General features: G+C 36.0%; 1 protein-coding gene across 1 annotated transcript in view; it reads left to right on the top strand.

The window, feature by feature from the left end:
• LOC131078403 (uncharacterized) overlaps positions 1 to 21553 on the top strand; it is a 34224-nt gene extending 12671 nt beyond the window's left edge. Inside the window, exon 3 of the mRNA XM_058016086.2 lies at positions 21134 to 21553. Coding sequence (XP_057872069.1) covers positions 21134 to 21320 — 187 coding nt within the window. The 3' untranslated portion in view covers positions 21321 to 21553. The remainder of the gene's footprint in view (positions 1 to 21133) is intronic.
• Positions 21554 to 23566: the final 2013 nt, after the last annotated feature.

Here is a 23566-nt window from a genome sequence, read left to right on the forward strand (position 1 = left end):
GCAGGTGGACGAATTGAAGATAACATCTAATTTAGGAGAATGCCTCATGATTTGACTGACGGAAAGGAGCTTATGTTCCATGCTTGGAACATAGTAGACATCAAGAAAAAGTAAATTTCTACCTCTTGAGTGAATCTGGACAGTGCCCTTACCAGCAACTGTGTACTCTTCTCCTCCTCCGAAGATTATTGAATCTGAGAACGGTTCAAATTTCTTGAACCAATCCCAACGATGAGTAAAATGCTGCGAAGCCCCTGAATCAATATACCGGGCATAATAGTGTACTGGATTTGTTGTTCTCTTGGCCATAAAAGCATAGAAAGCAAATTCTTTCTGCTCAGAGTGCTCTGTGACATTTGCTTTCTGTTGAGACCCTCTCTGCTTCTTTTGTTCAAAAACCAATCGAATTCGACATTCGGCCCTCATGTGACCAAACTTATGACAATAATTGCACTGAACGTTCTTCTTCTTCTTGCTGTCCTGAGAAGAACCAGAGCTTTTCGACTAAGAAGATTGAGCCTTCCCTTTGTTCTTAGCAGAAGATTTGGCAGAGAACGCTTGCTTGGTGGAGGTGGAATTGGTACTGCTTCCAAACTGCTGGCGCCATCAATCTTGCTGTAAAAGCTTGTTTACAAAGATCGAGAAACTTCAAATCGATGTCAGTGGAAGTGATATTGAGCGTTTCGATGAAATGCTCATAAGATTATGTCCTCTTCCTCCATTGTGCGACCAATCGCTTCAAGTTGGTCACGGATGTCCTTGATCTTTGTCAAGTGATCCTGCAGAGGTGTATTCTCGTCCATCATAATCGAAAAGAGCATGTTCTTCAAAAAGAATGCTCTGCTCTTGTCAGAGGTTTCATGGAGACTCTTCAAATGACCCCATATCTCTTTCACAGTTTTTCCGGATGGTACCTGAGGTAGCTGCTCATCGGTGATGGAGAGTTTGATGAGCATGACTGCTTCTCGGTTGCGTTCATCCCATTTGTCCTAATCTTTTCCGGTAGTGGTTGGACTTTGAGACGTGCCCAAAACAATTGCAGCAAGATGTCGGTACTAAAAAATTGTCAACATGCGCTACTTCTAGGTGTTGTAGTTGCAGCCGTTGAACATCTGGCTGCTTTCGAGCATTATATTTGTTAGAGATGCCATCACGTACCCCGAGGTGGAATTGGTGAAGGCACGAATTCCAAGGGACGAAAACCAATAGATGAAAACAAAGGATTTTTAAAAATTCTGCAAGTTGGATTCTTAAGGCCAAAGTTGAAACCCTAGCACAGTTTTCGAGGCAGAAATTTTTCGGAAGACAATTTTGACAGCAACCCAGTTGAGATTTCAAAAAACCCACCAAGAATCTGCAATCAAAAAAAAATTCCGCCTTGAAACAGAGGGTCAAAACCCTAGGTCATCAAAAAACGTGCAGGAAGCTGTTAAAAGTTGCAGATTTATTAGAAAAATTGCCCGGGTCACAGATTTTTTTGTTTGTTTGAGGGTTTGAAATAAACCCAAGGTACAAAAATTTGGATTCTGCACACAGCCTGACCTTTTCCATCGAAAAACGTGAACCCAGATTGCATAAAAAACAGAAGCTGCCGAAAATATCAAAAAGTGGCCGAAAATAAATTACAGGCGATGCGAAGGGCAAAGATTACCAGGTAATAAAAAATCACGCCGCGATTTGCAGTGAAAATCGGGCGAAACCAAAACCCATGTTGCAGAAACAGGGATGCAACGGGCACCAAGGGCCAGAAAAATCACGAAACCCCAGCCACCACGGGCAGAAAAAACGGCCGCCATTGCGCGAGATTCACGCGGGCAGAAAGACAAACACAGACCCGAAAAAATCGCATGAAAATCAGATGCCACGCGGAGATGTTTTGACCAGAAATGTGCCATGAACCCGCCAGGAAAATCGAAATCCTTTTCGCTCGGAGAACAAAAATAGACGGGTCGCGGAAAAATATTGCGACACAAAAGCGCAGCCAAAGGAAAAAAGACAGACACAGGTAGGGCAAAAATGCCCTCGAATAGACCCGCGATAAAAATATCATAAGCTCTGATACCATGTTCAGGAAAGATCTGGTAAAAATATCTTACATCTTTCATCTCCTTAGAATTCTTCTTCATCCTGATGATGAATCACAGAGTGTGATTCAAAACGTTGATGATAAAATTGGCTCACACAATCTAATCCAGAAGCAACAAATGAATAATGCAATGGATTGTGGAAATCTCATAGCTTTAAAAAATATCTTAGTTATCTTTTTACGTAGAAAAGATTACAATTTATATAAATACAAAACACTGTAGATATTAAAGAAGTCACCTACCTCTAACTTCCTAGAACTGTAGACATCTAATTACAATATATTTGACCATTAACAGTAAAGAAATATTATTCTAACAGAAGAAATATCATTTATTTATTCATGTATTCATGGGCGTTAATATTTCAATTCTTGGATCATTTTTGAGCGGCATGTCACTAAGTATCTTCAAAATCATAGCAATGCAATTTGTCCAATTCATCCTCAGCAAGAAAATTAGGACCACTTTCTGATCTGCTCATTTTATATGTATATATGAAGTCTTCACTTTGGGAGAGTTGCTTTTTACATATCACCAAATTCTACTAGCTTATGTATATTGAACATAGATATAGACCAAACAGCTGGTTGTTGGAAGTTGGAACCACTACATAAAATTATGGGTTGGTGGATTCACCCCCTAAGAGGGAAGCTTTTCCTATTAACCTCAAAAATGGTTTGACCATTTACATAGAAATAGCCGGCTGGGCCCTGGCATCTAATAGATATGAATGTTATTGACGAGTGACAAAAGGAAAACGTTCATGACATTACCCCTTCCTTCAATTGCTTTGCCCTCGAAGCAATTGCAGAGCTAGATGCTGAAAATTTTCTGAGTATTTTTTTGGTGAGCCTGCCTTCTGGGTCAAGTGACAAATTGTGAGGTGCTGTAGAAAGCTTTCTCCGTGGTTGCACCACATGAAGCTCCTTATTCCATTTTAGTATATCAAACAACAGCTTCTAGTACCACATTTGTTATTAGTTGATAATTTTCTCTCAACAAGTCTGTGTGCTGCTCTAGATCAGGCAATTCAACTTCAAAATCAACCTTAGACGTGGTTCATCTCATGGAAGTGCTGCGAATTTGGACAAAATGTTTCTCTGTCATGGATCCACAGTTTATGAAATTTATGTAAGAGTTAGATATAGAAGCTATATTGTTTAGTAGTTTGGATTCAAATTTGGTACTGGAGTGATCCGGCTGTTTTCATAAAAAATAAATAAGGTTGGTACTAGAGTAAGGTTATATAGGTGATGATTTTGATAGTTGCAGTTACCTTTTCTGAAGCTTCTTTCCTTTGTGTTTCTCCAATAATAGCTTATGTGAGAGATAGTGACCTTAGTGGTTGAGCAAGCTTTCAGCCACATCTTCTTTGCTAGCTTTCGTGTTGATGAAGATTGTCACTGTGGTCTTGATCTTTCTGAATATAATGAACTGCTCTATTTTCGTCCTGCTCAGACTTCTTTAGCAAACTCTTCATGTTCCAATAGCCATTTCTTTTGGTATCTTTCATATAGAGTATCATCTAATAAGCTTTCGTCTGGAGATTCTTCATTATAAGGTTCTCGTGAACTTGAATTTTCATGAATTTTCATCAATGAGTTGTAATGAATTCTATACTATAAAAAAATTCAGCCATGGTCAGGGCTCTCCCAATAGGCCAGGAAAGTGCTCTGATGCTAATGTTACAACTCAAGCTTAAAACCTTTTGTAGCTATGCAGACCTTAAAATCTGAAACTGAAATCTGCCAGAAATCTGAAAGAAAACAGAAAATGGATAAAATCTTAAGCTGCAATTGAAATTGATAATCCTATGAGACTGATTTCAGTTGGAAATAGGGAATTTCTTATGTAACTGAAACACTAAAGTTCTAAACTGCTACACTAACAAAATCTGGAACTTTTAAATAACTTAAACCAAAATTTTACAACCGCTGAAAAGGAAACAAAATTTTAATCATGCTGAAAACTGTAGCAGACATGCCCGATAGTAGAAAATTTTCATACGAAGGTATGGATGCAAGCTCAGGCCCAAATACTTCAGGCAGTATACCCTTGGCCCAAAACACAGTTCCATTAGACCTTTGCAAACTCAATATCCAAAGACTTAATAATACAATTGCACTTATAATTCCTACAGGCTTATTTATAACTGCTTTTCTCTGATGTGTTCACTTTGTAAATGTGGAACAATTACTTGTACACATCATTAAATCCTAACAACACGCTAAACTGAGAACATTGACCAAAATGTTGGGCTAGTGGACCTGCTACACAAAAAATATGGGTTGGTGAACACATTGACTAAAAGGAAAAGTTGGCTTGTCAATCTGAAAATTGGTCTCCCTATTTACATAGAATAGGTTTGAGCCCATTGCTTCATAGAGCTGTCATTAGTAGCATACAACAAAATAAGGTTCATAACAGTCCCCCCTGTTATGTGACCAACTATAGCTTGCTACTATGCTTTAAACCATATGCAAAAACTCTTGGTTTGAGAGAATAAAATCGTCATTGAAACCATAGGAATAGATGGACAAAAATTTTAAATGCTTAAAAGATGGACAAGAATTCTTAGTTCTGAAACAAATCTGGAAGTTCAGAATAACCGTTGTAAACCTTTATTTGAAACCAAAAATCTGGAAATTACTAAAAATATTTCAAGTTTGAAATCTAGAAAGAGAAAAAATTGTAATATTGTTGCAGAAGAACATGACTGTGGCATTTTCTGAATACAACTTTCTTGAGAAGGCACAGGTGGCACATAATGCCTAAGTATTTTGGAGCAGCGTGGACACCACTCTTGAGCCAAAAGTCATTATAGACTTGTGCACAATTTCCATTAACAGTATAGTGACACTTTGAGGTCTACTCATAATTTCTTCCCCAGCATGAACTGTCCACTTTAATGCATGTGGGATAATTTCTTTTTTTAACCTACTTAGTTACTAAAAGACATCTTAGATATACCAAAGGTAGACATATCCACAATAGTTTCCAAGTACTATTTTTGTCACATCTTCGCCTCAATAATTGACAACAAAATTAGCTTGGAGACTAATTACCAAAAGTTTGCAGCATTTTAACACTCACTTTTTGGGCACTCCATTTAATGCAACCTATCTTATATTCTACAAAAATGACTTATTTTGTTTCAATGCAACATTAATAATTTAATGGTTTGAGAATCTCCACTAAATCTGCAAACTGTTTTTGGTGGAAGAACAGCAGAGGTAAACTTGGTTTTTTGCCCATGTGTGCTCAATTATCTGTGTATTTATTCACAGAATATTGTCCTCCACTTGTATTTAGATGGATACCTGCTGCTTAACATTCCTCTTTAACAACAGTTGGATGATGACCGCACAGATGAGCAAAGTTTTTGCCATTTTTTATTGTCAACCTCATGTTCGTAAAGAATGATACCAAGGTTGAGGTCTTTGCTAACATCTTCAGTGACTGAATGATTGACATCCTCGGTCACGACTTTGTCAGTGTTTCAATAACCATTTCTGTTGACTTGTTTCATAAAATTCAACACACTTTGGAAACAAGAGATCTTCATGCAACTGTTCTTCATAGGAGTTTTCTACTCCCAGATATTGATCAGTGAGATCTGATAAACTCTCCTTGCACTCTATCGTGATAGATATCAAATTTTGATCAAACTACCTTATCATGTAAGTTCATCATGTTTTGAATGGTGCATTCAAACCATTAAAGATCTTCATTATCACCGATTAGATTAATCATCATGAAAACATAGCTGAATAAGGATTTTCATGCTTAATCTCTCCAATCTCATGTGTATCAAACTCCTCATTAAATGCAAAACAAAGCTTGAAGTCACATACAAAGTCAACCATATCATACAGACTGCCATTCTGGTTTCAGTTGCAGCTGATATCCAGCTGCAAGCAGTGCAAAATGTTGATTTTGTAACTGGGTTAGAAAAATAAATAGGATTTGGATTGCCTTAAGGCATCATCCGAATCCTTATAGGGCAGGGCCCTATCTATTGTATTTATGTGTAAAACAAATAGGGCTGGCCCCCTTATATCCTCCACGCCAAACATAAAAGAAACTCATGCTTCATTATAGGGCTGACCCTATATTGAAATGAACTAAGTTAAGCCTACACTCCAAACGTGTGGACCTATCCACATCATTGTTATATGCAAAAATGGTTTTAGTGCCCAAGGTTAAATGGGCCGACCTAGAGATAAGTAAAAAGATGAACCTCATATATATTCCAGCCACTTGCAAGGCTTAAAGAGACAATACACATTCAGCGAATATTATCTCTGTTATCAAGCAGCGAACTACCTTCAGTGATCAGTGAACACATCTAGAAGACAGCAAACATATCCAGTGAGCAGCGAACATATCTAGAAGACAGCGAACATCATCAATACACAGCAAACCCTATTGGTATCACATTCGTAGCACAGCGAACTTGCTCAGGAGCACAGCGATCACCTTTGGAGGTCTGCAAATTCCATTTAAGGGGCAACGAACTTCATTCTTGTGACTGTAACATCGGCAGATAAGCTCTCTATTACAGTGTGCCCTAGGTTAGAATTATTACTGTGATTAGTTTAGCTTCAAGTGTGAAGCTCATTGTAAATTCAATTGGTTATTGCCTAATCAGATCTGAGGATCTGTTGTTGCTGGGTTTTTCCTCCTAGAGTGAGGTTTTCCCAGGGTACTTGTGTCTTTGTGTTCATTTTGCTTATCTCTATTTATCAGCAAACAATCTAATTAGGAGCTAATTCTGATTTCTGGGTTCTTATATTAATCTGAAAGACTAATTTCAACACAAAATATCAAAGGAGTACAATAATTTGAGTATAGCAAGGGAGTGACAGAATAAAACCTATGTCATCTAAAGGTACCGTGGCAAAATGTAGAACAGTAGCACCAGTATCAAAATGGAATATAAGAAATATACTGATTTAATGTAAGTAACATTGGTAATAAATCATTCTTTTATATCAAGGTGGTGCTAACATCATAAAAGCTCAACAAGATTGTCCCTGTTGTCAATGTTCGGTACAATAGCATCAACAGTACTGAAATCAATCCTGATATCCATCCTTAAAGGAGTATATTTCTACTCCTATGTGGCAGAATTGCCATGCCTATACTACCTTACAACTATTAGATCATTTCAAAGGTACAAGCAAAAGTAATTTATTTGAGTGCTTCATTTTCTAATTAGTAAAAAGGAGCACTATAGATGCCAAGAATCACACCATGGAAAATGAGCCCAACCAATGGACAAAACTGTTCACTACCCATTCACGGGGAAAACATCTAAGGGTTAATGTGAACAAATTTCATTAGCATTGACACTATTAAAGATCCTGGAGATGTGCCAATAGGCAGGGATCATAGTTGAACTTGTATGTATGCAGACATATTGGATGTATCACATATATAATTTATTGTGGGCCTCAATGCTCATTGAAACAACCATTATAAGAGTAAACATAAGATGCCAGGTGTATAAGGAGAAAGAAATTGTTGCATCTCTCTGTTTCTTCATTTGAAGAAATATATGGTATAAAAGATTTTAAAAGCAATATAAAATATTGTATGCTATAAGGAGTATCGCACTTTAGCTTCTCAAGAAAAACTTTTTCATTCGCATTATATTATTCCAAATCCTTTATTCATCCATTCCCTTTTTAAATTTCATCTCTTTTTAATGTCAATTTTATCTGAATCCACTAACAGAAACCTGTTTCATAATTCAAATACTCTTTGAAAGTCCAGCCTAGAAGAATCCAGACGACTTTGGTGCCTTCATTTCCACTCTGTTCAAGTATAGAAACGGTAATATAAATAATGTCAAGTTTTATATCTTTTTTGTCTGTATGTCTATGAATGGTTATTACTTTAATAAATTATTTAATTGCTTTAGATCTTATATTAGGGCATTCACAATGAACAAGGAGAAATGACACAGCATCATCGATGACAATTAAAGTATCAAAATGATAACATCAATTTCAATAACAAAATCCTACTAGTTGAAGATGATACGACTCGATTGCAATACCTACATACATCTTTTAAACTTTTTTGATTGGTTGATGCTGCACGCAGTCACAATCCTCAATAATTGAACTTTGACATTATGTCCTCATTTTATCACGTCCATGAACCTTAATAATTGTCACCCTTGGTACATGGCCTGATATCTTTTATAGCATTCTATAGTCGTCCCTTTTTTATCATTACTAGCCAAAGTATCATTTTGGTAATCAAAGGTCTCACCTGACAAATAAACATGGCTTTTGGCTTTTAAAAAATTGATTGAAAATGTTATGGTCATAACGGCCTACATCTTATTCCTTTATTTTTATTGGACTGATTGTGCCAAGTTGTCTCTAGTTTTGAGAAAAAACATCCTTTTTAAGTTTTAGCTTCTCTTATCGGGTTAATTTTCTTCATCCACTTGGATGCTTTGGAAATAGGGTGAGTTGATGTTGTAAACTTTTAAGTTACCTTTCTTACATTTCTACTTGTTTGCTCTTCTGAAGTCAAATTTGCTATGAATATGTAAGCCTTAGAACCAAATTTAAGTTCTTTGTAACTTTACACGCATCCGCCTTTCAAGATTCAAATCAATCACATGCAAACCTCTGATTGAGCTGAATGTAAGTTTTTCTCTTGATGTGGGTGCTCAATTCGCCAGCATTACCTAAATGACAAATTGACAAATTATAATGTCAAATTGAATGCTTGACTTGAGAATGATGTAAAGTGGATTCGATTTATAGATTTGCAAGAGGGTTTGATGAATGGCTAGGATTCAATTTGGAACCTAAGATCTGATCCTTGATTTGGGGGACTGATGAAGAGATGTGGCATGCATAGAAGAGGTGCACATCATTATAATTTTTAATTAAGATAATCTTTTTTTTTTCAACTCAATGTGATTAGGAAGTTAACTATGCACATTTACAATCCTTAATAATTGGACACTGACATGATGTCTACATCTTCACCACATGCTCATGAACCTTAATCATTGTCACCCATGGTACATGGTCTGACATCTTTTATACCTTTCTAAAGTCATCCCTTTTTTATCATTACTAGCCTCAGTATCATTTTGTTAATCAAATGTTTCACTTGACAAATGAAATTGGCTTTTGGGTGTTAATTTTTTTGAAAATGTTATAGTCGTAACCGCATACATCTTATTCATTTATTTTTATGGGTACTGATTGTGCCAAGTTGTCTCGAGTTTTGAAAAAAAAAACATCCTTCTTAAGTTTTAGCTTGTCCCTTATTTGGTTAATTTTCTCCATCCACTTGGATGCTTTGGAAATAGGGTGAGTTGAGGTTGTAAACTTCTAAGTTACCTTCCTTACATTTCAACTTGTTTGCTCTTCTGAATTTGAATTTTCTATGTATCTGTAAGCCTCACAACCAAATGTTTCATCTTTTCCTCCATGTTGCTCATCTCTTTCCCGCATCAAGGCCATTACACCTCTCTTTCCAGCTTACAACCTCAGCCTCCACGCTCTTCAGAACATTCAGTTTGCGTCATTAGCCTCATCTTCATTACATTGCTGACTGGTTGATGTTGCGTACAGTCACAATCCTTTAAACATTGACTTGAAGCATTTAATGGCATTGAAAAATAATTCTGTCAGCATCTGACGCTGACAATTTTTTTGAGAGAAAACTCCTAATATAAATACCATTGGATAAATAGTTTGACAGGATGTGACATAATAAAAAATAACTAAGACATCAACAAAATTCACAAACACCGAATTTCAATCAATATAAGATAAGATTCAAGCAAAAGTTTTAATACTCCACTTGATCTTTAAGGCCAATAACCAAGGTCTCAAAATCCAAGACCTAGAGGTTAACAAGGTTCAGTTAGTACCATGTGAGTTTGGGAAGTCGATCACCTGATCTGTAGATTATATCTTTTTGTCAGGCATCTTAGATCCCTCTGTCCACTGGTGGCTGGGGCCATAGGTTAAAGATTGATGAAATATCATAAACAATTAGTGTCCTGTTTGCAGGTTTTAATTTCTTCATACAACAGGTGGTTTAAATCGTAGATGCACTGGTATGGAACAAACATAGACTACATTCTGTGTTCAAAGGCATTTTCAAGCCCCAATACTGCAAGTCTTCCATACTATTATGACGGTAGCAAAAGAAATGCACACACTAGGGAGAATAATGACGCAATTTCAAAGCAATTAACAGATTGCTTTTTTAAGATATCAACTACTACATAATAAGGTTACATTCCCTACTCAGGTCCAGGTATCAAACTCACCATATGTACTGTACAGGGCCTTGTTCATAAATTCCTAAACCTACACCCACCCTTGACAATTCTTTTCACAATTTAGGGTTCTACTTTAAAATCACAGGCAGTGTTGTGCCAAGGTTTTGTTGTCAGACATCATCAATAAGGTTTTCAAAATTCTAGAAAGCCTTGTCAAATTTCAGAGCTTGACCTTTATGAACAAGGTCCTGTACAGTACATATGGTGAGTTTGATACCTGGACCTGAGTAGGGAATGCGACCTTATTATGTAGTAGTTGATATTTTAAAAAAGCTTAGAGTAATCTGTTAATTGCTTTGAAATTGTGTCATTATTCTCCCTAGTGTGTGCATTTCTTTTGCTACCGTCATAATAATATGGAAGACTTGCAATATTGGGGCTTGAAAATGCCTTTTTACGCACAATGAAATCCTTTTTTTGTACAGATTTAGTTGCATTCTTTTCTCCTGATTTCAAGAGGATGAGGACATTTGATTTCTAAGATCTTTAGGATCCCAGCCAAACAATAGCTTAATTTTTTTTCTGCATCTCTTGCCCTTACCAAAATAGCAAGTTTAGTGTTTATGCACTTTCCTATTACAGCTGATTCCAATGGAAAATATAGCCACTTTGTGGTATGTATTACATGTCAGAATTAGTATTTTTGTCAGCAGGATCTCCATCTTTCTCAGCACCTAAGTTACAAACTGCAAGTCGCAATGCCACGTCAGCAGGACTGCATGACTTTGACTTGTTGCTGGCAGTTGTGGCAGTTGCAACTGGAATATGAATCGTAATGTCTTAGTTGACACCTCATATTTTTTCCTTCTATATAAATATGTACATACCATTCTTTGTAGGCTTAATGGTTTTAGAGACAACAATAAGGAGGTAGACTACACTTATGCTGTTTTCACAGATCATGTACAAAACTAAGCATAATATAAATTTGCTATTAGAGTTCTAATTGCCTGTTCTCTGTGTTGTTCAGTCATTCGTTTCAAATTCTTGAATCCACATCACAACTTAAATCCCCTACGCTTTTAACCTAGTTGAATCTCTTTAATTGGGTTGTACATTAAGCTTTATACCTGGAACCCAGCTCATTGGTACCAGAGCAATCTCACTTCTTGTTTTTTCCAAGTGATATTGGTGTGATAACAGGATAAGTGTCTCTATTTATATGCCCATTCACATGAGACATTGAGATCTGAATACAGGAATTTAGGGCTTGAAATATGTGACCCTTCATCATATCTTCCTTCACGCCTCCAGATGGGAGATGAAATGTTGGCCATGCCAGCACCGGAGGTGTTCCAAAAGACAAGAGAGGATATTTTGCAAAGGTAATGGGAATAACTGGAGGGACACAATGTATGTGAAAGGGTGGGCATAGTGGATTATTTTTACTACTTTTTAGACAAGTTGAATAACCTACCTATTCACAACAATCATTTGGTGGTCACACATCATACAAGGTACAAGTCAATCTAGATATCCACATGTTTGAAGGCAAGATGGATGTGGATGCCCTAGATAATCAACTTATTCAAATCCACTCATACTATGTGGTTAATTAATTTTCTAATCAAGAGATAATCACATTGGCTCTTCTGAAAGTTTCTCTCTTTGTGAAGAAACAGTGGAAGAACTACGGCACAACACATGACAATGATACTAAGTGGTTAATCAATTTTCTAATCAAGAGAAAATCACATATGCTCTTCTGAAAGTTTCTCTCTTTGTGAAGAAATAGTAGAAGAACTACTGCACAATGATACAAACATATCTTTAGACACATGGATGGTTTCCTTGCAACCCTCAAATAACCTTCTAGCTTGTAGGATACTATGATGATTCAGTACATTAAGTTTTCTCAGTTGTGTCAAAGTTGAGATCAATCAGTGGAAGAATTCACAAACACATTTCATACTTTGGTGTCTAAACTAGGAATCCAAGATTAAGAGCAAAACCTTGTATTGAAGTAATTGTCAGGTTTGAGACCCCACATTCAATCCGATACAGGATTCATGTATATCTCTTCAATTGGAGAAGTCCATAGATTCATTCTCAACTTTGAAGCAAAGGAAAAATTCAAGAGAGAGAGAAGATGCTAAGTCTCAACACATGCCATAGTCTAAGTCCTCAAAGCAAAATTCCAAACTAGCAAATGGCTCTCCATGCCATCCACTAAAGAAGCAACAATAGCTGCCACATGATAAGAAGATTAAGAACCATAAGTAGTCCAAGACTGGCAAGTGTCATATAGTTCATAATTCCAGCATCATTGCACGTAAGAATGGCACACTAGGAAGTTTTTGCTTGCACAACTTGAGAAAGAGGGTATTGGTGCTATGACAACATAGGATAGAGATAAGCAAATCATGGAGACCAAGCCTAGTGCCAAGGTGGGTATCATAAATATCTTTGTTTCCCTGGCTGACATTGGGGGAGCAATAAAATTGTTTCACTCAGAGATGTGGATCAATGGACAGCCATTGTACTTCATAGTTGACTCGACAATGAAATTGTAAAGAACCCGTTTTCACTTGAAATGGCTTGGAGATTGAACGTGACATTGACACTTAACCCACAACCATTTTCCATTAGATGGTTTAGTGTGGGCTTTGAGAGATGCAACACTTAGTAGTGTCAACCAGCATTAAACATCAAATAATTTCAAGATGTAATCTTTGCAACATCATGCCATTAGAGGTAAGTGATGTTTTAGTTGGGCAATTGTATCTTTATATGTGGGGCAAATCCAAGGAATTTAGTTATAGATGTTGGTGATAGCATACTAAACTTTCACTCGTTGGTGCTATAAGCAATGTAAAAGGATAGTCCTTCTCGTAAGAAGTTTGTGCTTTTGATGGTGAGATTTGAACATAATAATTTCCTTGTGGCAAGAAAACATATAGCAACTCGTCAAACAGCATTGCAAAGACCTTAAAGTTGAACTGCAAGCTAGTGGAGTACAAGGATATCTTTCAGCCAGTGCGAGGAGTGCCTACAAATTAGGTGAAGGCATACCATTGATTTGATTCCTAGACTGCCTCATGTAATGCTGCTTTGTATTGTTGATCATTACTAGAGAATGAGGAGATTAAATGACAAATCCATGAGTCTGTCCTGAAAGGACATATTAGGTTGAGCTCATCACCTTGTGACAACCCAATTGTGCTAGCATAGAAGAAAGATGGCACATCGAGGTTATATTTTGACTACATAGCTCTCAACAAGACCATTGTGAAGAACCATTATCTTCCTCCAAGGATTGAGGATTTGGTGGACCAGCTATGTTGTGCAAAGTTCTTTACTAAGATTTATTTGAAGTTTGGTTATCATAAGTATCTTGTTGAGCCCATTGACATTTGGAACACAATCTTGAAGACAAGAGAAGGTTTCTTCAGGTGGTTAGTCATGCCTTGTGGCCTCAACAATGCTCCAACCACATAAATTTGGATGATGAATGATATTTTAAGGCCATTCACTAATTGTTTGTTGTCTTCTACCTTGATTACATCTTGACCTTTAATTAAACTTGGGATGAACTTCTATACCATATTAAACAAGTGCTTGACAGTTTGTGGAATCATAAGCCGTTTGCAAGCATGGAGGAGTGTTCATTTGCCAAGGAGATACAATATCTAGGATATATTGTAGGCACATAGGGAGTGCATGTGGAATCGACCAAGATTTAAGTCATCTAGGACTTGCAACAACCAAAGAATTTCATAGAGCTTCACAGCTTCTTGGGAATGGCAAAGTTTTATAGGAGATTTGTATTTGGTATTTTGCATGTAACCTGCTTGCTAAACTAGATTATAAGAGATGGCGCTGAAGGAAGGTTTATTTGGACAACTACATGATTGAAAACATTTGAAGAATTGAAAAATGCAGACTTTGTTTTGTGCTAGTGCTTGCATTTCTAGATCTTTAGCCCATTTAAGATTGAAATTGGTGCATTAGAGTATGCACTTAGAGCAATTTTCACTCAACATGGTCATTAGGTTGTGTACCACAATGAGACATTCATTGCATTGGCAAGAAACTACCCAATATGTAATTTTGAGCTTTATGCCACCGTTAAGGTATGTAAGTAGTCAAAGCATTATATCTTGGGCAAGGAGACTATGATCCACATAGATCATTAGCTGTTTTAGTTCTTGCGGACTTAACACGAGTTGTAGCAAAGAAATGGTATATTCTTATGTCCAATAGTTTTACTTGAACATTAAGCTTAAGAAGGGAAGTGCAAATCTATTAGCAATTTGTCTAAGTTGTCTATGTAGATGATGTTAGTGCATGGTCAAATTTGTATCCTTTTGATAAGGATTTGTAGAGATCTATGAGAAATTGCATTGATGTAATCTAGTTCAAGTTTTTTAATTGAGGATGGACAAAACCATCCCCTTGGGCACTTCTGTATTTTGCATGAGGCAAAGATATGGAAATTGATCTAGTAGGCTCATTTTTAACAAGGTCAAGGAAATTTCGGAGTGGAAAATGCCCTTGTGGTGTTGCAAAAGTACTTCTTTTGGCCACACTTCAAGGTAGGTGTTAGCAAATACGTTAGGTCATGTATTGAATGGGCAAGTTCCAAGTTGGTAACAAGAAGTCGTTTTTATACACACCTTTGTGGGTTCCAAAGAGTCTGTTGGAATTTGTTTCCATGAACTTCTTCTCAAGTTGCCCTACAATCAAACATCATAATGATTATGTTTTTGTAGTTGTCGGATTTTCAAAAATGCCAATTTTGTTTCCTTGCAAATAGACTATCACAACTATGGAAACAACTCTCTTGATTTCCAGCATGTTTGGATCCACTTCCTTTCATGCTAAACTCAAATTTGAATGAACTCACCACCTTCCACCTTATATTGATGGATAGATTAAAGTGGTTGAATGATTACAATCCATCTTCTTAGACTGCACAATTCAAAGAAGCATCTGACTTGGGATGAAAGTTTGCCTTTTATTTAGCACAACGACAATAGAGCTTGACACAACTCTACAACACATAATCCTTTCTAGGTTTGCTTGGATTTCTAACTTTGGGCATGTTAGGGTTTCAAGCAGATCTGAAGCAAATATGAACTAACAATTATATGCAGATTTAAATACAAAAGATAAAGAAATAAAACAGGACACAGATAACACAGAGATTTAACGTGGTTCACCCAGAATGGGTTACGTCCACCATACACAGCCGTCCAATCTTTCTTATTATCCAGCAAAAACAGTACATCAACCTTACAATGCCTTAAGCATCCCAACCGCTTATAACATGCATTTTTAGGGCAACAAACAAAGTCGGCCTTTTTAGGGTTTTATTACAATGTCGGTTTTCATCAACGAAAAACGGCAAAATTTTTTTTTCGGGGGCAGCACCCTGCTCGGGGCCCAGCCTGGCCCCAGACCCCGGCGAGGATACAAGCTGAGTGTACAATACTTTGTTGATCAGTCGCCACATTTCAACAGGGCACCCATTGACATAGATTATCATGTTCCTCCATCAACACTAGCAATTCTTTCAACTCAAAAGAAAGTTGACAAAGTCATTCAATTCATTGAGCACATTTAGTGTATTCAACAATGAGTTTAGACCATTTTGTAGCAAGCTAATGCAAAGTACAATTACCATCATGACAAGTGTAGCACATTGCACACCTTTTAGGTTGGTGATTGAGTTTGATTACACTTGCAGAAGGAAAGACTGATAGGACCTTACCACAAGCTTTGTCCACTTTGGTACAAAGCCCTAAATCATTACCAAGCAAATTGGAGATACTATATGTGAACTTTCCTCTGAGGTTCTTTTGATGTTGTAAAGACACTATTGTACATAGGGATCAATCTAGAATGTAGGATTTGGTTAGCATTGGATCAAATCATTGACGCTAGGGTCAAATAGATGAGAAAAGATCCCTGTTTTCCAAATTGTCAATTCATAGAAGCAAAAGTTGTGAATCTGTTCGCACATCTTTTATCATACTTGCCTGCAACGAGTCCATTGCTCTTCAAGGAGAAGCAACTAATGTATGAGGATTTGGGTTTACTAGAACATACCAGAAACCTTGGTAAGACATGGTGGCCTTTGTGGTTTCATGAGTAGGATTCCCATCTAATTAGTGTCTATGATGTAAACTGCAAGTATAGCACCATGTCAGTAGCATTGTAGGCTTGAGTTCTTGTTGGTGGTTGTGAGTGATTGTGATTGTTGTAATGGGAGAATATGAACCGTAATGTTTCAACTAGTGACTCTTATTCTTTCCTCTTGTATAAATATGTACATAGCCATTCTATGAGGTTAGATGTTTGTAGAAATCATAGTTGTAAAACTTGGACTCTGCAATCATTCAATAGGCTAAAAAATTTAAGAACTTGAGACTCGGCAATAACTGAGCAATTTTATCAAACATTTTAAGATGCACAAATTTTTAAAAATATTCTTAGAAAACACATTATATGAAATTTGTAGAACATATTATTGATTTCCATCATATATAAATCAAAATTAGAGTTTAATATCATAGATCCCAATGGGATTGAGGGACAATGCCATTGTTGGTCTGGGGGGCAATGCTTCCACTGAGGTTGAGGAGCAGCACCCCTCATTGGGTTTGGGTGCAACGCCTCCAATGGGGACGAGGGGTAGCGCCCCCAATGAGGATCAGGGGCAGCGCTTCTAGTGGATTCCCTGTTGCAATGCGGGCGTGATTGCACCACCAAGCCCAAATTGAGGCCTTTGAAAACACACAAGTGCACACTATTTTCTTAAGTTTATCACTTAAGAGCGAAATTAGGTGTTTGGCCCTTTTTTGTTTATAAAAATGTTTAAAAATCATATAAAATTTAAATATTAGGTGAAAAAACAAAGTTATACTCTTTCAGGGAAGTTTTTCATGAAAAATCCCAATTTCTTATCAAAAATCTCTCCGAGATTTTCAAAAAATCGCTAGCAAATTTTAAGGTAACTCACCAAGACTCTGCTTTTCGAGCATGCATGAATGTTGCAAGCACAATACAAGTTTTTAAACAACAATAATAAGGAGGTAGACTACAGATTTGTTCTCATATATTATGTATAGAATTAGGCATAATATAATCTAGTTGTTACAGTTCTAATTGTCTGATCTTTGTTTTTGTTGTTCAATCATTCTTTACATATTTTTGTCCCTATCATAACTCAAATCTTCTACACTAATAACCTAATTCTACCTTTTTAATTGGGTTGTCCACTTGAATTTACACCTGGCTCTGGATCATCTCATTTCAAAATTGGCTTAGATATAGGCAGTCGTTTGTTGTTAAATACAAAGAAATGTTTGATACGATTTCCCTAGGATTGGACAAACAATCTTACTTTGTAGGATTGGACATGAGGGTGGGAGAGGGAGACATAGGCTCCCTTCCTCCCTTAGTTCACAGCAGTTTGGTTAGGTTTTATTAATGTTCCAATAGGTCTCTAGGTGATTAGTGACATCAAGGGTCAAATACAATAAATATCAAAAGACCTATCTAACTCAATTCCAATTTGAATTTATCAACACCAATCGACATCTATGACTCAATCATGCTAGGGTTGGATTATTGTAAGTTATTGGTCTTGGTATTGGTTTGGGTTTGGGTTTGGAGTTTCATTTTGCAGGTTTGGTCAAAACTTTTTTGGGGGTTGGGTTCGTCCATACAAAAACAATAAAATATAAAAAATCAGAAATATATACATATTTGTAGCAGTAATTAAGTTCAAAATGTCTCACACAGCATCATATGTTGTATAATAAACAAAATCACCATAAAAAAATAAAAATCACAATGTCAATTAGTCAAACTTGAATGTCATGATACATATTATACATTAAAATAAAAAAATAATAATGTCATGTGTCAACAATTAGCCATCACTGATCAAGCATCATCATATGGGTCTTCATAAATATTATCATCAACATCCATATTAATTGATATAGGAATTGGTAAGTTAAAAGAATCACAAACAATGCCACTGGCATTGGCATTAGCACTAGCATATTATCGAAAGATAATAATAAGCATTGTACAACTACATCACCCCCTCAAAAGAAAAAGCTGTCTTCTAGAGAACAATAAAAACAAGTATCAAGTAACATTAGGGAATGTTGTCCACTTTGATGATGATATTGTAGATGAGAAGTAAAACCTATAGGCAAACTTGGAAGCATAGTTTGTGAACTCTGACTTGAAGAGTACTTAGCTAATCAAATGAGTTCAGTGAGGGTTTGGGGGCGCCTTGGTGCATTCCTTGTTGCAATACAGGGTGGGGTTGAGGGGCAGAGTCTCCACCAGCATGCCCAAGTTAAGACCTTCAAAACCACATAGACCTTCATTGTACACATCATTTTGCATTCACAATAAGAGAAAGGACTTTGTTTTTGACTTTAAAATGCATTGGAATCCATGTTTTAGTCAAACTTAGATTATTTTAATTTTTTTTATTTTTAAAAACTCGAGCAAATTTGTTGCATGGGTTTTGGTTCCCACTGAATTCACTGTGAGTACACTCGGGTTTGTCCTGGACGGATCTGCAGGTCTCCGGCGGGACCTGTATGGCCTCCAAGGCAAATTGGATCTGGACCTGAACCAACTGGCCAATACTAGTGAATCCGTAACATAGGGTTTAGCTATCTAAAAGTTTCATAAGATCTCAAGTTTCAATGGGAAGGCCTTTTCAAGGTTCCAAAAAGGAAAATCATCTAAGGATGCAGCTTCCAAGGAGATGACAAGGTTGGTCACTACGAGTTGTTCATCTGTTTTATGATTGTAGATTAAGATGATTTCTTTACAAATTTTTGAAGGTGTTTTTTGTGTACTCGTCATTTTGAATGGGATAAGTTAGCAATAGCAGTATGGGTGGGTCTAACCACTGATCCAGTTTTAGTTTGTGTTCATGTGAACCCTTTTAATGGGGAAGATATTCTCATTGCATGCTATTATGCAAGTTATGAAGTGGGCAAACGATAAATAACAGATGCAGTGAAGTGGTGGTTTTGCTGCTTGTTTGTTCACGACTTCAGCCTTAAAAGTAAAAGGCTTGAGACATTGATGCAATCAATTGCACTTTTTTTTAAGTTGTTGCTTTTAATCAATTAGCTGGAGAAGCTAAATGTATTTCATAGTTCTTTTTATTCTATAGCCGTGTCTGAGGTCAGGTACAAGGTTGTGATGATCAATTCAGGTAGTAAATATCTCTGAGTCTGATGCAGAATTAAAGTATGAGATACCGACTCCCAAAATTTAACAAAAGATTCAATACTTTATGTTAATTACTTGTAATGAAACAATTCTAGAAGCTAAAGGTGTTTGCCGTTTTACCTTATATAGATGTGCCTAGTCACACAGGGAATCCTTTGTGCTCCTTGGTAATCATCTCTTTGCTGCTGGTTCAGTCATATAATGCAATAGTTTGCAGGATTGCATGTTAGTTCTCTAGTGTTCCGTGGGGATGTATCCCCAGCAGTCTGGGTGAAATCCTAGGCTTCCTGGGGACTTAGGGATTTGGGAGACATCCCCTTTCCAGGATTGGAAAGCCTGCTCCATTTGGTGCATAAAAATAAAAAAAGTTGAATTTTTAAGGAAAAAAATTCTAGAAACCCCTATGAACTAAAATGGGATGATTATCATTGCAAATTTATCATATTGTATTAAAATTATAGCTGCTTTTAGTTTGATTATGTTTTTTAAATAGCCATCGGCAAAGTTTGGGAAAATCTCTGCTATCCCCAGAACTCCTTCCCCCCGTCCCCTTGTCCTAGATACTTGGTCATCTCTAAGAAATTATTCAAAATGATACATTTTTAAAATCAAAATTACTAACAGGACTGTAATAGCTTTTCTTGCTTGTGGGATGCAAATATGAAAGCTATTATAGTTATCAGTCAGAAAGCAGACAATGGAAAATTTGCTGATGCATGCACATTTTTTGTGGTGCTGAAAAAATTGAAAGAATTGATTTAACGGGGATATCTAAAATTTGAAGAGTGGTTTGAACTTAAGTGGTTTTGATTTGGTTTTAGAAAAAGAATGGGGCATGCAAATATGATTCCTGTCAAAAGTCAAAGAAGCACAATCTGTGGTCATGCAAAAGCATGCACTATGTTGAAGATTCTGAGCAAACCTTGAGGTGATGTTAAAAACAATAAGTTGTTATTGGAAGAATTTGAACCAAATCTGTACTGTAGAACTATAAATCAAATATTTCCCACAGTTGACATTTTTCTCCAATTGCAGGATGACAAGAGCCTGACTTCTTTTTTTTTGTAAGTATTGTTTTTGGTGGCACGACATTGACCATCAACATTAACGGTGCCGCTGATCATTACTGAGAAGTTTCTGGCTCGTTGAAATAAAACAAAAATGTCTTCTTGATTGTTGGAATGGTAAAGGAAATAATTCTTAGAAATAAAATACATTTTACCTCATTTTTATATTGTTTGCATTTTCTTAATTTCTTTAACATGCCATTTCATGGTAAATTTGTTGTTGGGAGGCTGAATCAGTTCTAGGCTTCAACAATGACCATTTATGGTTTTGATGCTTCTCTTTGATCTTTCAACTATTTCTATTAGTTACTTCATATTGTATGTAGTAGATTATTGTATATAGATATCTTATTTGTGAAACTAAAAATAGATGTATACTCTGTAAACTAGTCATGGTTTTTGATTGCGACAACTAAATCAACTTTTTTATCCAGCATTCCAGGCCGCTATGAGTCATTTTGGAAGGAAGTGGACCTTTTGAAGCAGAAATTGAAGAACAGGAATGAGTTGAAAGTTGAGGAGGTTGGAGTTGGTGTACTATTTGCACTGGAATGTTATGCATGGGCTTGTTGTGGTGAGATTGTAGGACGTGGCTTCACAATTACAGGATATGATGTTTGAATATTGTATCCACAAGAAAAACCATTGAAAATATTTCAATTTTGCTTTAGTTTGAAAGATGGCTGTTGTCCATATTCTTTTGGCTACATGTCAGACAATTTGAAATTCAGCATTATAACAGCTGTTCTTTTTGGATTTATTGGTTCAAACACACCATCGCTACAAGCCATCGGTTGCATTTAAGCCAACACTGTTGCATGGCATTTGAGATAAATAAATGAATTTTTATGGCAGGCATTATTCTTGTCTGGCACCGGTACCATTGCTTCTAGTTTTTACTAGTGAATATTCATAACCTGACATCAATAACTTTTTTGTCATGCTGCTAATCATATTTTGAGTTGAAACCCATTATTTTTCCAAGTTATTGGTTCATCCCCTGCATAGCCAGGATCTAGGTTCGGTTCATGCCCAGTCTGGTTTCTAGGACTATTTGTCAGGGGACTCTGCCATGGCATGTGGACAAACCCAGAAGAATCCAGTGGTACCCAAGGGCCAAGATGAACCTGCTTAGAAAATTGCCTTTTAGTTTTTTGTTTTGTTTTAAGATGTTGATTGCTAAGCAGGATCGAATCTGAATTGCTGAAAGCTGCTTCATTAGTGTCGAGTCTCGACTCCTATTTACTTATAGAAATGAACCTGAACTAAATATGTGCATAGAAATGAAATAGTGTTGTTAACATCAATATATTATTGTTGGTTCTGTTGCTGTTTTAAGCTGTATGCTGCTCTTTATTTTTTAAATTTTTTTTTAAAAGTCAAGGGATTTGTACAGCTGTGTGGTATTTGCTGCAGCTTTTTTTCCATAAAAAGCAGTAGTTATTAATTACTGTCTTCATGAGACTAAAAGCAACACATGCTTTAGTTTTTAGTGGCTTTCAAGTGTATACTTATTCAAAGGAGTTAAAGGAATTATTATGTGAAAATGATAATCTTGAATAAGAAGTGCACAAAGTTAAAATAAGAAATGTAGAATTACAAGAAAAATGCAAGTTAATGAGGTGGTTAAAAAGAAGATAGAAAGATATGAAAGAAAATCTAGATAGGATAAAAGAAGAAAAATGTTTATAGAAGGATGATGTATTGAAATTAAAAAAAGAAAATAAGCAATTTGATCAATTACTTACATGTTAGAAAGAAAATTGATGTCCAAGGTCTGAGACTCCATTATGTAATTCTTCATGTGATACAAATGATCTATATGATGAATCATTTGATAAATAGATTCATTTGATAAATAGTATATAGTTAAAACTTCTTTTGATAAAAATGTTAAGGTTGGTGATAATGATATTGAGTATGTGAATCTTGATAGTTGCAATGATAATGTCAAAGTATGTTGTTTGAAGGATGTTGGTTTTAAGATTACAAATCTTGATAGTTGTGATGATAATGACAAATGGATGTTGTTTGAAGGATGTTCGTTTTAAGATGACAAGAAGAGTGATATATGCAAGAAAAAAAGAGCTCATTATACAATATACGAGGCTAAATAATTAAGGTTGTGGAAATGGAAAAGAAGATGATGTTATAAGCACAAGTAGTTCTAAATAATTGAGGTCATGGAAAGGACATCAGAAAAAAAAATGTTGGAAATATCATCCTTGAAAATCCAAATAATTGCGGATGGATTTAATGTTACATCTTTCTTTTACACAAACATCATGTTATGTTTATTTTGCTTTAAAATATTATTAGTCATCAGGGACTTAATATGATTTGCGGATTCATGGTCTCTTTTTAAATGCTATCAGTTGAGCAACTATATGAATTAATGTTATGATTCTGATAAGCTTAATGAGTATGAGTTTCTACATTCTCATGATTAAGTGGATACAAGTAACTCGAAGTCATCCGAGAAGGGCATATGAGTCGCATGAAGCTTGAAAGTATAAGACACCTCTATGGTTGTTAGTGCCCAGGGTTGCAGTGTCAAGATTCGGGCTTTTAGTTTATCAACCTTTAGACTTCAATTAAGCTGTTAGGGTTTCCTCCTTTTTCGTGATCTTAATATGTTAATCTAAATTATTATTTAATTAAAATTCTTGAAGAAGAATTGGACCACGCGAATTAATGATGGTCAATTGTTTTAAGTAAAATTAAAATTCAATACATACATAAATATGTATATATATGAACAATAAGTCTACACGTACATACGTATGTATATGTGTAAACATACAAAATATGCGATATACGTCAATGTATACAATAATACAGACACGTATGTATATTTTAAAGTTCAT

Source organism: Cryptomeria japonica, chromosome 3, assembly GCF_030272615.1.
Source record: "Cryptomeria japonica chromosome 3, Sugi_1.0, whole genome shotgun sequence".
Classification (NCBI taxonomy): Eukaryota; Viridiplantae; Streptophyta; class Pinopsida; order Cupressales; family Cupressaceae; genus Cryptomeria; species Cryptomeria japonica.